Source organism: Dipodomys ordii, unplaced genomic scaffold (assembly GCF_000151885.1).
Source record: "Dipodomys ordii isolate 6190 unplaced genomic scaffold, Dord_2.0 Scaffold57, whole genome shotgun sequence".
Lineage (NCBI taxonomy): Eukaryota > Metazoa > Chordata > Mammalia > Rodentia > Heteromyidae > Dipodomys > Dipodomys ordii.
Window position 1 is genome coordinate 7,412,385 of NW_012267273.1, and position 15,437 is coordinate 7,427,821.

Here is a 15,437-nt window from a genome sequence, read left to right on the forward strand (position 1 = left end):
AAAAAAAAAAAAAAAAAAAAACAGTTCTTTATAAGTTCAAATGCTTGATGATTTGAAATCCTCAAAATGAAAACATGGTCTTTTTGAAGGAGCAAGCATATAATCTTTCTCTCTCTCTTTTTTTTTTTTTTTGGCGGTTGTGGGGCTTGAACTCTAGGTCTGGGTGCTGTTCCTCAGCTCTTCAGCTCAAGGTTATAGCCCTACCATTTGAGCCATGGTGCCACTTCCAGTTTTCTGAGTGGTTTATTGGAAATAAAAGTCTCACAGACTTTCCCGCCCAAGCTGGCATTGAACCATGATATCCTCAGACCTCAGCCTCCTGAGTAGCTAGAATTACAGGCGTGAGCCACCGGCTCCAGGCTACATATTATCTCTTAAGTGACAGCTGTCTTATTTCTTGATCAATTCCTAAAAGATCAGATACACTCATATATATGACTGTGTGTATGTATGTATGTATATATATATATATATATATATATACACACACACACACACTCACACATATGTATACTTATATATCATATAGATGAAATATACTACATATTAAATATTCAACATATACATGTCATATATATATGAGCGGGATGCTTAGTACACAGTTTCTCTAACAACAAAAAAGCTTTAAAGAAATCCTTTTGAATTCTACATATAAAACATGAAAGGTAATGTCCAAATGACTGAAAGTGTGTGGAATTTATCTCTCCACACTGCTAATTCCCAGTAGGTTAACAAAACTAATGGTCTGTGGTTTGAGAGGCTAACTAGTTGTTAAAGTTTGAAATATCAAGCGCTTGGGACATTTGTCTCTCGGTTCAAAATCTATTTTGTCTGCCACAACTCCAGTATAAATGAGCACCAAGTTCTTTAAATGGGGAGAAAGGCTAATCTCTTTTAAGCCAGTATAGCTAGAGTATGAATTTTCCTGAGTCGGAAGGTTGGCATAGTAAGTTGGTAGCTTATAACTCTTGTAACCCACAGGCAGCTCTTCAAGGGATTGATTGTTACCACTGACATTTCCTGCATGTTGATCTGCATGCTTCCTCTTAGCTTCTAATCAGCAGAGCATTAGCTAAATAAACAGATGTATTTCTTTGCTTGTTCAAGTCCTGTTAAAAGTATGCCACTGACTGATTAAGGTTCATCTGTAAAGATGTTTCTTGTTCCTTCTAAAAATTATTCACTCTGAAATGTATTTAAAAGCTTTTATCTCCTTGAAGACAGCCCGTCTCTGTGGTTGATGGTCCCCTGTCCCAGGGGAATTTTAAGCAATTAATTACTTTCAATTTTTTTTGTTTGCCTAAAGAAATAGAAACATGAAGAACACTTGGCTTCATTTAACCATGTTAGTGAGCAATAAAGCACCTCGGGTACGTGGGAATAAACAGGTAACCAGGACAGGAAGGCTAGCATTCCCCAGTGTCAATCTCAGCATTGTCACAGGAAGAAAAGCAGTTCACTGGAATGAAGGCTCAGATTCCTCTTATGATATGGTTGTGGATATGAAGACATCCATATTACTTTAATGTACAGGCTCTGAGCTTTCTGCTTGGCTTTTGACATTTATTGAGGAAAATTCAAAGAAGGGATCCTGGAAATATTTCCACATCCTTTCCACACATTTCCTGTCACTTTCTAGAATGTTATAATTGTCTCTGACACATTTTCAAATTTCAGAGGAAACACCTGTTTCTACTTATTTTCAAGGTCAGCAGTAAGGTTATGTTTTTTAAATGTGGTGTGCCGTGAGACTTAGGATAGGGGAGACTGAAACAGCAGATACGTCATTTCACATTACTAATTGTTCAAGATCCAGAACAGTTCTCAGGCCTTCCACCATAGGCAGAGAGATTTTTCATCTGAATTCTAATCAGAAGTGGCCATTGGCCAAAATAGCAGGAAGTTGGCTGTGCCAATTTCACACTGCAGCAAAGTTAATACTTTTTATGATATCAGTGCTGAGCCCAGGAAAAAATGACTGTAAAATGAGCAAGAGAACTAACGATGAGGCCTGCTTTTTGCCAGCTTTCTTTTGCCAGCTTTCTGGATATTTCACAGATTGTCACTTCATTTTTCCTGAGTGTTAGTTACTTCCCCTTGAATACCTAGGAAATACTAGTTCCTCTTTCCCATTAGAAATTCCTCAGTAGGAAAGCAAAAATAAACATGTTTCCTTTATCTGAACATCTACTCCTGTTACAGATACAAGAGTGGCCCTGCCCTCCTCCAGGGGTCTGTCTTCCCCCCACCCAGTTCACTCTCAGCTCCAGGGTGCTCCCCAAAGCACCTTGCTCCTCCTGCAGGCAGGACATCCAGAGCCTTTGCTCCAGTCCCTCTCCTCTCGGCAGCTGCAGCTGCTCTTGCTGACTCCAAGGTGACCTTCAGAGGAAAGGCATTGTCTCTCCAGAACACCTACCTCCAAAGATTACTGTGAGGATTAAAGAAATCATTCTCGGCATCTGTGCATGGAGCATAATAAACACTCTACGAGGGTTATGTTTTCATTAGCAGTAACAGTAGTAATATTGCTGTTATTTTCAATTCCCTAAATAAGCAGTGGAATTCTTTAATGATTTTATTGCTTACTTTGGTTATTTGATATTCATCTCAGAGTATAAACACCCCTGGGGCCTTTTGAGCTTCTTCACCTCAGACCCTTGGGATGCTCTTTTCTTCCCTTTCATTTTCTCCCTGATTTACTCAACAGGCTTTTGGCTGGCTTTCTCCCTTATAAGTTCCCTTTGTGAAATCCTTTGGAATTCTCTTCTCCTTCAATTTCAAGAGCTTGTATGTCCCATGGGTAATTGGGAAGTTAAGTAGAGAAAACTCCTCTTTCCTGGGGATTATCTTTACCCCAAACTATTGTCCTCCAGCAATAAAGCAAACCCACCCAGGTCTTCCTATATCCCAAGAGCAGTTTCCAATTAAAGCATACTACCTTTGGCCATCTAATCACAGATGGACTTGAAGTGTGTGTGTGTGTGTGTGAGAGAGAGAGAGAGAGAGAGAGAAAGAAAGAGAGAGAGAGTGTGTGTGTGTGTGTTTCTTGCCTCAAGAAATATTTTACAGAGAAGGTTCATAGAGTATTTTAACTGTAACATAAAAATAATAGTCAGTATTTACTGATACTACGTTCTAAAACCCAACAACCCTGTAAGGTAAGTATAATCATTCTACTACTTACAGATAAAGAAAAAGAGACACAGAAATGTAGGTGTACAAGAAGTTATGTCAAAAAAAAACAAACTTTACAACTTTGGCAGGGGGGGAAGGAGGGGAGAAAGGGGGGCAAAGCTGGGTGGGGAGATGGGAAGGGACGGGAAGGGGAAACAAAGGAGGAGGCAACAATGCTTGATAAGAAATGTACTCATTACCTTGCCCATGTAATTGTAACCCTTCTGAATGGTATTTTCCACACACACACACACACACACACACACACACAAAGAAATGTAGGTAATTGATTTACAATCACATGGCTATGAGCCTGAACCATAACAGACTATAGTGTCTTCTTGGATTTTTGGGGGGAAGGGTGAAAATTATTTTGATTGTCCACCCTTTTGCAGGCAGTTCTGTGCTGTGGGATGTTGACTTTTCTGTGGATCATCTCAGTAGGCTTCCAGTTAGACTGGGAAAAATGGAAGGTACCTGGGATGTAGGAAGGCCTCCAGCACTGTTCTTGTTGGGTCTGCAGCAGGATCTCACTGAGGACCAGTGTGAATGTCTTCCTCCTCTACTTTAGACTTAGAAACAATATAGGCTTCTAGATTCCCAGTCTTTCCCCATTTCTTTTTGGCTGCTCATAGCTTTTTCCAAACCAGAAAAAATTGTCATTCATTAACTACCATTTTGTCCCTTTGAATGGGTCATTTCATTTTTGCTAGAATGATTATTGATATTCAGCCTCTTAGAGGCTGGAAATGTTAACACTTATTGGAATGAGACCAATCCACCAGGCTGAGATGTCCAGAGAGAAGTAATTAGGGAATAAAGGGGTGTTACACTACACAGATGGGGGAGGTAGAGAAAGGATGAGGAAGTTCAGACACTGCATCTTTTCCTGTTTTACCTTTAACACGGGATACAGTACCACGAACATCCAGATTTCAGATTTGAACTTCCTCCAGCTGACAATTACTCATCTCATGATTACATGGGAGAGTGATACTGTAATGTCTTCGCTGTTGATCTGACTTCCACGGGAAACCAAGCACATCTTTTAAATGTGTTGTAGCTTGTGCTTCCAAAATGCAATTCCATATAGTGATTTACAGACCACTGATCTTCAGCCAGAAAATTTCTTTACTTTTGTTTTTCTTTTATGTTTACCAAAGATGGAAGAGGCCTAAATCTTCTACTCAGTCGTTCTACTTCATTGTTTAAAACATAACAGAAAGTAAAATCACTTTCAAGTTGGCTCAAGTGACTTGATACAAAAATCACTTTACCATGACAGGAAATGGATGCAGTAGGTGAAGAGGCCAAAACAATAGTACTGTACACATTCTTTAGAAAGCATACATGAAAAAAAAATCCCTGAATTAAGAGTACACACACACACACACACACACACACACACACACACACAATTCTCTTGAATTATTGTATGGTGTGTGGGTCTTCCCTGAAATTCTTGTGACTGTTACATGTGTAGATATCAGCAGATTTTCTATTTTCCTTCTAATTTGTAAAGTTTGTTTAATAAAAGAATATATATATATATACCTTCTAATTTGTAAGGTTTGTATAATAAAAGAATATATAACAATGAGAAAAGTAAAATGACTGACCTACCAAAACATTTTCAAGCACAGTTTTTAATAGTCACAATGCTTCTTATTAACAGAAATTACGATGTTGGTGGCTTACTTTAAGCAACATGTAGATTTACAGTTTCAGTAAGATTTCATAGTATCTTTTCTTATAGAAAACTGTAAGTGCTTCTTCAGTTTTCAGATTTATGCCCCAGGTTTCAAAAAAAAAGTAGTAACTCAATCCTACTACTTAAAAAGCAAAGCAGCAACACTAATGCCCTGTACCAGACCTCCTTTGGAACATTTGCCATGCATTATCTCATTTAATTCTAAAATGAGATTCCATTGTCAGCATTAAGATGGTAAGAGTGTTGACTTAATCCAGAGACTAGATTCTCCTCTTTCCTCTCCTTTATAATTGTTTTATTCCTAAATTTACACCAAGCTGCCAGACTCAGATCACAGTTTTGCATACATACAGGACAATATGTAGGTAGAAACCCCTGACTAAATGCTCCTCAAGTCTCAGTGGCAGAAAGTAAATGAGTTACTCCTTGTAACATATCTGGCCAAGGGGTCCAAGTTGCTGATTGACAGATAAATCAAGACATAGTCTGTTAGCATCCAACATAATTGTTTTTAAAATACGCAACTTTAGCAAGGGTTTTATTCTACTCCTGATCTGCCAAAGTTGTATTTAAAAACCAAGACATGTTAACCATCTAGGAGATGAACACTAAACAAGCCAGAGCATTTAATAATATCTGTCAAATTTCCTGAAGTTTCCAGAAACATTTTGTTAATTACTATTTGTTAACTAAATTTGAGGATCTGGTCATTTTGGCAACTTTTGCATTTTTTAAGAATTTTGAAAAGGCATGCAGACTATAAAATTACAAATTATACTATTTATCTAATAAACTATGTACTTCTAGAAGGCTTATTTTTCTCTGTTTAAGACAGCATTTTCAAGTTTTTGTAAGAGGGTATGTGTACATAAATGAAGTCAAAGTCATGCTTTTTTCTGGCTCTGGGCCCAACTACTTTTTAAAAAAAGTCCTGTGGTTCTTCTCATGAACTCAACCAACCTGCTTTCAGGAACCTCTATGCTGTCTGGCTGCTCACCACCACGTCTGTGAGCCTGTGCTTTCTGAAACCTCTAGTCCTGGCAATGAGTCTGCTCATCTCTTCTTTTATCCAGTGCCTTCTGGGAACCATACTATCTATTTACTGGACATGATATCCTCACTGGTATCAAAAGCCCTTCAAACCAAAAACCTCATCAACCCCCAAGCAGATGAAGAACTCACTAATATAGGAGAAAAACAATGCCGTGTCTCTCCTATACCCCACCTGATGCTGGTGACACTGACTAGAGAAGTTGGGATTAAAAACAACTATGGCCACCTGCCTCTTAGGTCCCTGAAACTCATGGACTCTTTCCTCATCACTTGTAGGCTTCTAAATTCTCATTCAAACATTTATGCAAATTAAGTGCTAAGGGCTTTCTAAGACCTTGCCCAGACATTTCTGAGTCACTAAGTTGTCACAGTAACCATGCAGATATAAACTTCCAGGTTCATATATATTCATGTGCATTCTAATGAATAGATATATGAATATATATACCCACATATGACTATATATACACACATATATAGTCTATATAGGGAATATATATAATATATATGCTTATATATACAATAGCTTATAGAGAGTACAAAAACATACATAGTCACACATTGTAGTGAAAATATTTTGAGAAATTGTTCCCTCTAGAAATATCAAATGTTCTTTTAGTTCTACTATAATATAATAATTCTTTAGTTATAGGACATCTGCTGTCCCATGTCATTCACAATATAAAGGAATATGTTATGAAAACGAATAATCCTTATGTGGATACAGAGATCATATCAATGAAATGTAGATAAGCTAATTGGACATCTTATCTTTTCCTGGTATGTTCCTAGAAATCTAAGTGGTAACCTAATTTATAAATAATTATAAAAATAATTATAAATTATATAACATAATATAAATATAAATTATAATTATAATTATAAATTAATAAATCAAGTTAAACATGAAGCAAAAAATTAAAAATTAAGCAAAGCAAATATTATTATCCCAAGTGAGGACAAATCAGGATAACATAAAAGAGAAAGAGGAAATCATGACAATTAGACCTATACCAAAGACTTATTTTATGGAATACCAAGATTTCCAATAATATCAATTACAGATTTTTGTTAGAAAACACTTCTACATTACTTACACAGTTTTTTTTTACTTTAAGCTTAGAGTCTCATTGGAATTTTGTTTACACTCTACCTCGATAACCAGTTAAGTCTCATTTTACTAGTTATTCAAAAGTCATTCATCAGTAATGCAAATAGACTTTACAAAACCACAAGAACTATAAAAGTTATATTCATACTATTCAATTTTATAACAATAAAATCTAGAAATACATGTCAGCTAAATCTGTTTCTCCACCTTAGTTCAGTATTGTTATCATCCTGTTTAAGCCCTGGGAGTAAAAGCTATTGATTAAAATTGGTTTTCAAATCAAAACTGTCACCACTGCATAGCACAACTGACATTGGTAAAGTAGCTGGCAATAAAGGAGATGCACTTTCTTCAACTCACCTCATTAACTTGCTTTTTGTCCAAATGAAACACTTGACCAGAACTTGTAGAGGCAATTTCTTCATAGACTTTATATCCAATGTGGTTCCTGTCATCACAGTCTCCAGTGAGCACAAATACAACCTGTGATTTTTATAAAAAGAGACAGTTCAATGGTTTCTAGAAATCAACGTAATTGCTGGGCATCTCTTCTTAACATATTATTAGACAAGCAGAATACATATAAATACATACATCTTAAACCTGTACTCTGCTTAATAGTGAGTCCAGAAAGGATATGCCTGCATGTCAGACAAATGGGCTAAAAGTTATGGAAGTGAGCCATGACCACATTAGATAACCCAATGACCTCCTTTCTTCACCTCTGCCAGTACCCAGATACTATGCCAAAGGATTTTGTACTTCTCCTCACTAAGTGTGATAGCTCATTTTCAATCTAAGCTTAGCCACATAACCTGCTTGGCCAAAATCATGAGGCAAAGACAACATTCTACAAATTCTATGTATCATTCCAACAGGCCTTGTGCATTTCCATTTGCTTTCTACTGCTTCTTCCAAGGTCATGAATGTTCTAACTAAGCTAGCTACTCATATCAGAGGCTAAGAAACCAATGGGACAAAGCCAATATGCCCAGAACCCAACTTAGATAAGCCAAACCCCAAACACTCCCAGACTACCATTATGTAAGACTAGTTTAAATTAACAACACTTCTGTGAGAAATAAATGCTTATTGGCTGAAATCACTTCATATTAGGACCATATGTAATGTGCCCAAAGCTAACTGATACAATGAATAACTGGCTCAGGCAGGACTCCACATGGGAGATAATAATGGAAATAGAGGACTTTTTTGTTAGGCTTAAGTTTCTATCCATTACAAAGATAAGATTGTAATGAACATCTTAATAATCTCCAATCATTTCTTCTCTGTATTAAACAAGACACTCTATGATCTATAAACTTTATATATATATATATATATATATATATATTTACTATGGTAAAACTAGATAATATGAACATGCTGATACAAATAAGTGAATAGTTACTGCTATGTACCACACATGGAGTAGACAAAGAACAGGCATTGTCATGCTTAACTCAGAAGGAAAGTTTGGAATGGACTCTACTCACCTGAGACTGTTTCTGTTGGATCAGCTGCAGCACCTCATGGGCGAGCCGGTAGTCCTTGGACCGTGCATCCGTAAAAACATAGATGAATGAACCAGGAAGAGAAATTTCCAAGGCTATTTTTATAGCTCCAATACTCATCTCTGGACAATCACCACCACCCTGTGAGCAGAAAGCAAGATGCACTCACTTCATCAGCAAATGAAGAAGGAGAAAGAGGAGGAAGAGGAGGAAAAGCAGGAGGAAGAGGAGCTTCTGAATATTTCAGATAAAGCTAGTTGTTTTAAGAGTTTTCAAACCAAACAAATTCTTTTTGGTTTTACATCAGTTTGCTACTAGATGAATCATTTTAGTCAGGAAGTAATGGGGATGCTATAAAATGATGTGAGTGGAAATGTGTGGCTCAAATGGGAGAGTATCAGCCTTGAGCAAAATACAAGCAAAAATGCAAAGCCTTGAGTTCAAGCCCCTAAACACAAACGCATACACAGATACACATACACACACACACACACACACACACACACACACACACACACACACGAATAAGAAAAGCCTGGACTTTTAGTCGTTATAAATTCACCCCAAATATAGAAAGTGCCACTCAGATATACCTATGCCTTATATATTCAAGTGCCTTGTATATTCAAATGTTGAAACAAAACCATTCTGCAATTCTGCTTGACAGTATATATTTGAGTGTGAACCATACAATACAAATTATTCATTACATAGTATTTGTTGTAGGGCCAGATTTGCAATACAGCTTCTATGGTAGTATAATTCTGTGTGGATATTGTCTGTTAGTAACTGTCATCTAGTACCATGGAAAGAAAAATCTTCTGCCTATGAACCAACCATCAGATCTCTAGAAATCCATGTAGGGAAGAGAAAACAAAATATGAAAAAGAAACAAAGAAAGATCAATCGTGTCCAGCAACTAAGTGAAAGATAGACTCTGAGCCATTTAAGTACAATTTTTTTTCTAAAAGAGCTATCACTGCTTGAGAAACTTCTGTATCTATAAACATATCCCTTTGAGTAGATTCTAGAGACTACTAAAATCCCCCAAAATGACTCCAGTTGGAAATCCATCCCACTGGGATCCCTCCAAAACATCAATTACATTCTAACATTAAATGCAGCTTTTACAAATGTACTGAAATGTGGTCTTGACTTTATCTACTTTTCACCCATAAATTTGAACAGCTTAAAACCACATATTGGCTGGACACTATTGACTCATGTCTGTAATCCTAGCTACTCAAGAGGTTGAGATATGAAGATTGTAGTTCAAATCTAGCCCAGGCTGAAAGTTTGAGAGACTTTTGCTCCATTAACCAACAATAAACATGACATGAAGCTATAAGTCAAGTAATATAGCACCAGTCGTGATCAAAACACCTAAAGGACAGCATCTTAACCCCTGAGCTCAAAAAGGCCCACTATTTGCAAAAAAACAACAAACACATATTGCCTGTCATGGTAGCTCAAGCCTGTAAGTTGGATTTCAGAATCAGAGGATTACCATTTGAGGCCAGACAGGACAGAACATTTCAAGAGACGCCATCTCAAACAATAGCTGGGGCAGTGGTGAATACCTGTTACCCTACCTACAGATAAAGCACAATGGTTAGACACAGTGCTGTGCAGCTGCCGTCCCCAGCAACATAAGAAAATATATGTATGAAAATCACAGTCTAGGCTGTGCTGGGCACTGGCAGAAAATAACCAAAGCCAAATGGGGGCTCAAGTAGTAGAACACCTGTCTTGCAAGTACAAGTCACTGAGTTCAATCCTTAGTACAATATTCATATTATATTAATAAGACAAAAAATGTAGGCAATCATTCCAATATTCTTCTAAAAGTAAGGAATGCCCTTTTACAGAAGGATTAATAGAAGTCTCAAGGTACCTAGAAAATTTGGATAATAAAGTTAAAAATCTTTGACTCATATACATCTGAAATCCATACTGGATTGTGCTTATAACTTAATTTCTATTATTGCTATCAGTGTACCTTTTTATACTTTATCAAAAATATTGTATAATGAGAGCACGACAATCCCCATTGCTTTGGGCACTCATGGAATATTGCTCCTTTTTGTGTTATTGGCTTGAGTTATATTATAATGCTCATCTCTTTCCAGTTAATCCCTATTTATCAAAGAATTTAGTAGATATTCCATTGTTGTTCAGTGAATGAATGGCTAAATTAATGAGTAATGATTACTAGGTGTATGACATTGTGCAAAGCAGTCTTTGTTTATTTAATATATATTTTTATTGTAAAGATACTGTACAGAAAGGTTATAGTTACATGGGTAAGGTAATGAATCCATTTCCTATCGAGCATTGTTACCTCCTCCTTTGGTTTCCCCATCATCCCTTCCCTCCTCACCATCCCAACTCTTCCCTCCCTTTCCCCCACCAAAGTTGTAAAGTTCATTTTGAACAGAGTGTTTTGTACATATCATTGTTACAATGAGTCAACCTGTATCCTTGTTTCAGCATTTTGTTATTTCCCTTCCACTCCCCAAATTAGAAAAAAAATGTATATACAAGATGCAGGGCACTGGAATCAAATACAGGGAAAACAAGGCCATGGGGGAAGAACATACAAAAGAAACAAAAAAAAATCATACAGTACATTATAAGCACATTAAAAACAACAAGAAAGATAAAACCCCTTGTGTCCCTACTTGGGGTTCATTTCATTTAGAATCATCTTATATGGTCATATGTCTATAGCTTTTGACCTTTTCTGCTTGTCCTAGATGTATACTAGTTATGGGCAAAGCAGTCTTAACACAATCTAGGCACACTTGTATACACTCTGAACCTTACTTAAACTTAAGCCTATTCCATTTCAAGTGATACAATGCCAGAGCTAAACTCTCTAACGGTGCAAGTACCAAAGTTATCCATGCACATAGGAAAAAAATAACTAGATGTGTGTGTATAAATGGAGAAATATATGTAGAGAGACATGTGTGTAAATATAAATATATATATATATATTCTAAGCAGTATATGAATTGAAATCATCTTGTCTTTGATATATGTGTGTATCCTGAAATATGCTCAGCTTTAGCATTTAACAGGAAAAAACAAACATGACTATCTATATTACGACAAACCACACACACCACACCACACCACACCACCCATGGAGATGATGACTGCATAATACATTGAACTGGAAAAAATCCTTTAATGTATATTAGGATGAGTCCAATATGTTTATCTTGTGTTCTTTCTTGAATCCTAGAATATAACTAACTTCGGTATTTTTTATCTTTATAATTCTACTAATAGCTAAAATATACTAAATTTCCAAAGATAGTTCAGATAAAAAAATGGAATAAATTATTTATGTGTGTATATATGTATTTATATATGTGCATATATGTATATACATGTATGTATAATGTGTTATGTTTATATACATATATACATACACACGCACGCGTGCGCACACACACACACACACACACACACACACACACATATATATATATATATATATATATATATCAGAGTTACAGTGATAACTATGTTAAACAATTATTCCTGGAAACCAAGACGAAGAATGAATAGAAATCCTGTCAGTCAGGGAAGTAATTAACATTGATTGTCACATTGCATTTTATAAACACAAGACAAGGTGGGGAATGGCACTGAGATAAACTGAACCATTAAACTCTAAGTTGGAGAAAAAACTGAGATCCTTGCTCAAGACCAAATGGGAAGATGTTCACCAGATGAAAAAGCAGGGATCCAGCATGGCCAGTCTCACTGAAGGTACTGGCTGGAGTCTTAATTCTCTTCTACTCAACCCACTTCAATTCTTCTACCCTTGTATTCCATTTTTACTTTATACTAATCCTTTCCTAGGTATGCCTCACATTAAGTAATCAAAATATGGAACATTTTTGGTAGGCCAATTCCAAGACAAATCTTACTAGCATTACAATGCTCATTTTTTTATCCTAACGTCAATGTATGATATTGGGTTTTGGACCCTATTTTCAAAATTAGATGATAGTTCTTTCACACGGAATACTCATTTGTAAAATACCTTGTTTAATCTGTCCTTTACCTAGAAAACGTTGGTATGAAACTCACTTAGAAACTGAAGATAAAAGCAAGCAAGCAAACAAAAAAGCCCTTTACAACCCTCAGTTCTCTTTCTGAAAATATAGTCAGTGACTCCTGGGCTAAAGTTCAGACCAAGAAAATAAACTGTACATGTGGAAACCATTAAGTTACATTAAGTCTAATTTAAAGTTGTGTCCAAAGCAAGCAAGTCTAATTTATATTTAGAATATAAATTAGAACAATTGTAGAGTTCATCAGTGACTTGTGCTAGCTTTCACTGCCATGTGTCCCATGAGACAATGAGAACATTGCAGAACACAAACCCCAAAGTCCCAAAATCTAAATCAGAAGAAGCTGTGTCCCCAGGAGTACACTAAAAGGGTGGACACTGCTACACAGAGACCTAATCAACATCAAGTAGGTAGGCTTCAAAATACAGCCTCAGTGAGTTGCTGGCTGCAACTCCAGACACATCAAAGGTAACAAACATTGCCATGCTTTCAAGTTACAACCTGTCACTCAAAATTGTGTAACTCTTTCAGCCACTGATCTTCCAAGTTGCTAGAACTTCCTTTGTTTTTAGGTAAAGTAAATCCTTTTAAGGTCCCCAAAAGAGGTTTGGTTTTTTTATTTCAAATATCCATAAAGAATGAATTATGCTGGTGGCTCATGCCTGTTATCCTAGAGACAGATCTGACGATCATGGTTCAAAGCCAGCCCAGGCAGGAAAGTTCTAAGACTCTTATCTCCAATAAACTACTCAGAAAAGGCTGGAGGTGGTTCTGTGGCCCACGTGCTAGAGTGCTAGCCTGGAGGAAAAGAATTTCCTCAAAAATTTCCAAAGGAATTTCCAAGAATTTCAGGCACAGTACCCAGGACCTGACTTCAAGCCCTAGGACTGGCGCAGGAAAAAAAAAAGGGGGCAGGGGGAGAAGCATTATATACCAGGCCCTCAATGTCTTCAGTAGTAAATCAGAAAATGATGGGCTTTAATACTTCAAAAATTCAAAACATCCTAATTCACATAAATCAGAACAGACAGTGGTCCTCTGAAGATGGGGACACGAAATATGACACCAGTGCCACCTCAGAGCTTTTAAATACCAGAAGACACAGACAGAGTGAACTCTCCGCAAAAATGGGAAACTGGGACATGATGTCTAGGCATTCCTAGCTTCATCTTTGAAAATCTTCCTCTACTTCTTAAACAAGTCCTTCCTCAAACCTTAAAGGATTTTGTTTCTTTTCATTGGATCTGTCTTTCCCATCCGATTAAGATACATGATTGATTTTGATGGGATGGATTCCTAGTCTCTCCTAACAGATGGCTCTGTTTCCTCACATCAGAAGGAAACTGGGTTGAGCTTCAGCAGTTCCTTGTAGCAGTCATCATTTCTGTGTGCAAAGACTGGGCCGTTACTCTGCCTGACTTGTTTGACCCCTCTCTAAGATCTCCCCTCTGTGCTTTTATCTTTCTTCTCAGTCTTTCTCTTCCTTTTGCTCCTACACTAACCTTAGCGACTTCACAGTATCGTTGTTACTGGCCAATGAAGGCAGCTTATAATTCTCTGATTGTTCTTAACCTAATGTGAAAATATGTACTTAATATTACTTATGTTATTTTTGTATCTTGAGCAAAAGCATATCAATATAGTTCATTGTTACTACTGGAAATTTAGTAAATGAAAACATCACATGAGAAAGTTTGGGACAGATAAAATCTGTGGTATACTTAGAGGTAGGAGTCATCCTTAAGACTGATAAGAAATAAATTACTTAAAAGCAGGTGGACCCATTGCAACAATGAAATGTACAAGACATCATGTCGAAAAACAAACTTTACAACTTTGGTCGGGGGGAGGGGGTAAGGAAGGGAGAAGTGGGAGGGAGGGGGGAAGATGGGAAGGGATGGGAAGGGGAAACAAAGGAGGAGGCAACAATGCTTGATGAGAAATGCACTCATTCCACACTAAAGCTACCAGCACACCTATGTTTATTACAGCATTATTTACTATAGCTAAGATATGGAACCAACCCAGATGCCCCTCAGTAGATGAGTGGATCAAGAAAATGTGGTATATATACACAATGGAATTCTATGCCTCCATCAGAAAGAATGACATTGCCCCATTTGTTAGGAAATGGAAAGACTTGGAAAAAAATATATTAAGTGAAGTAAGCCAAGCCCAAAGAAACATAGGTCCCATGATTTTCCTTATTTGCAATATCTAGTATGAGTCAAGCATAAAAGGTCAGATAAGGTGATGTTAGGAAAATGAACCCTAAGATATGTATTTAAATTTTTTTTCTTTCATGCATTTGTTTCTAACACATTTATACGATTATTTCTTTGTTGCTTTGTATGTCCCTCCCCCCACAGTATAACCCCTGCTTTCACTGTATTTGATGTCAGTATAATTTGTGGAGGGGAAGGGGAAAAACAAGTCGTTTAAATAAGGATACAGGTGGACCCAATGCAACAATGAGAAGTACAAGTTGTCATGTCGAAAAGGAACTTTACAACTTTGGTGTGGGGGGGGGGCGCTGGGGAAAGGAGGAGGATTGGGTTGGGGGTGGAGGGAGGCTGGGAAGGGATGGGAAGGGGAAACAAAGGAGGAGGCTACAATGCTTGATAAGAAATGTACTCATTATCTTGCCCATGTAATTGTAATCCCTCTGTACAGTATTTTCACAATAAAAAATAAATAAAAATTAAAAAAAAGAAATGCACTCATTATCATGCCCATGTAATTGTAACCCCTCTGTACAGTATTTTCACAATAAAAAAGTAGGA

At 36.9% G+C, this 15,437-nt stretch overlaps 1 protein-coding gene across 1 annotated transcript in view; it reads right to left on the reverse strand.

Annotated features, from left to right (window-relative positions):
* The window catches only part of Hmcn1 (hemicentin 1), a 450,607-nt gene that overhangs the window by 308,170 nt on the left and 127,000 nt on the right, over nucleotides 1-15,437 (reverse strand). The window contains exons 3-4 of the mRNA XM_013021737.1: nucleotides 8,546-8,704; nucleotides 7,410-7,532 (exon numbers count right to left, since the gene is read on the reverse strand). Coding sequence (XP_012877191.1) covers nucleotides 7,410-7,532; nucleotides 8,546-8,704 — 282 coding nt within the window. The remainder of the gene's footprint in view (nucleotides 1-7,409; nucleotides 7,533-8,545; nucleotides 8,705-15,437) is intronic.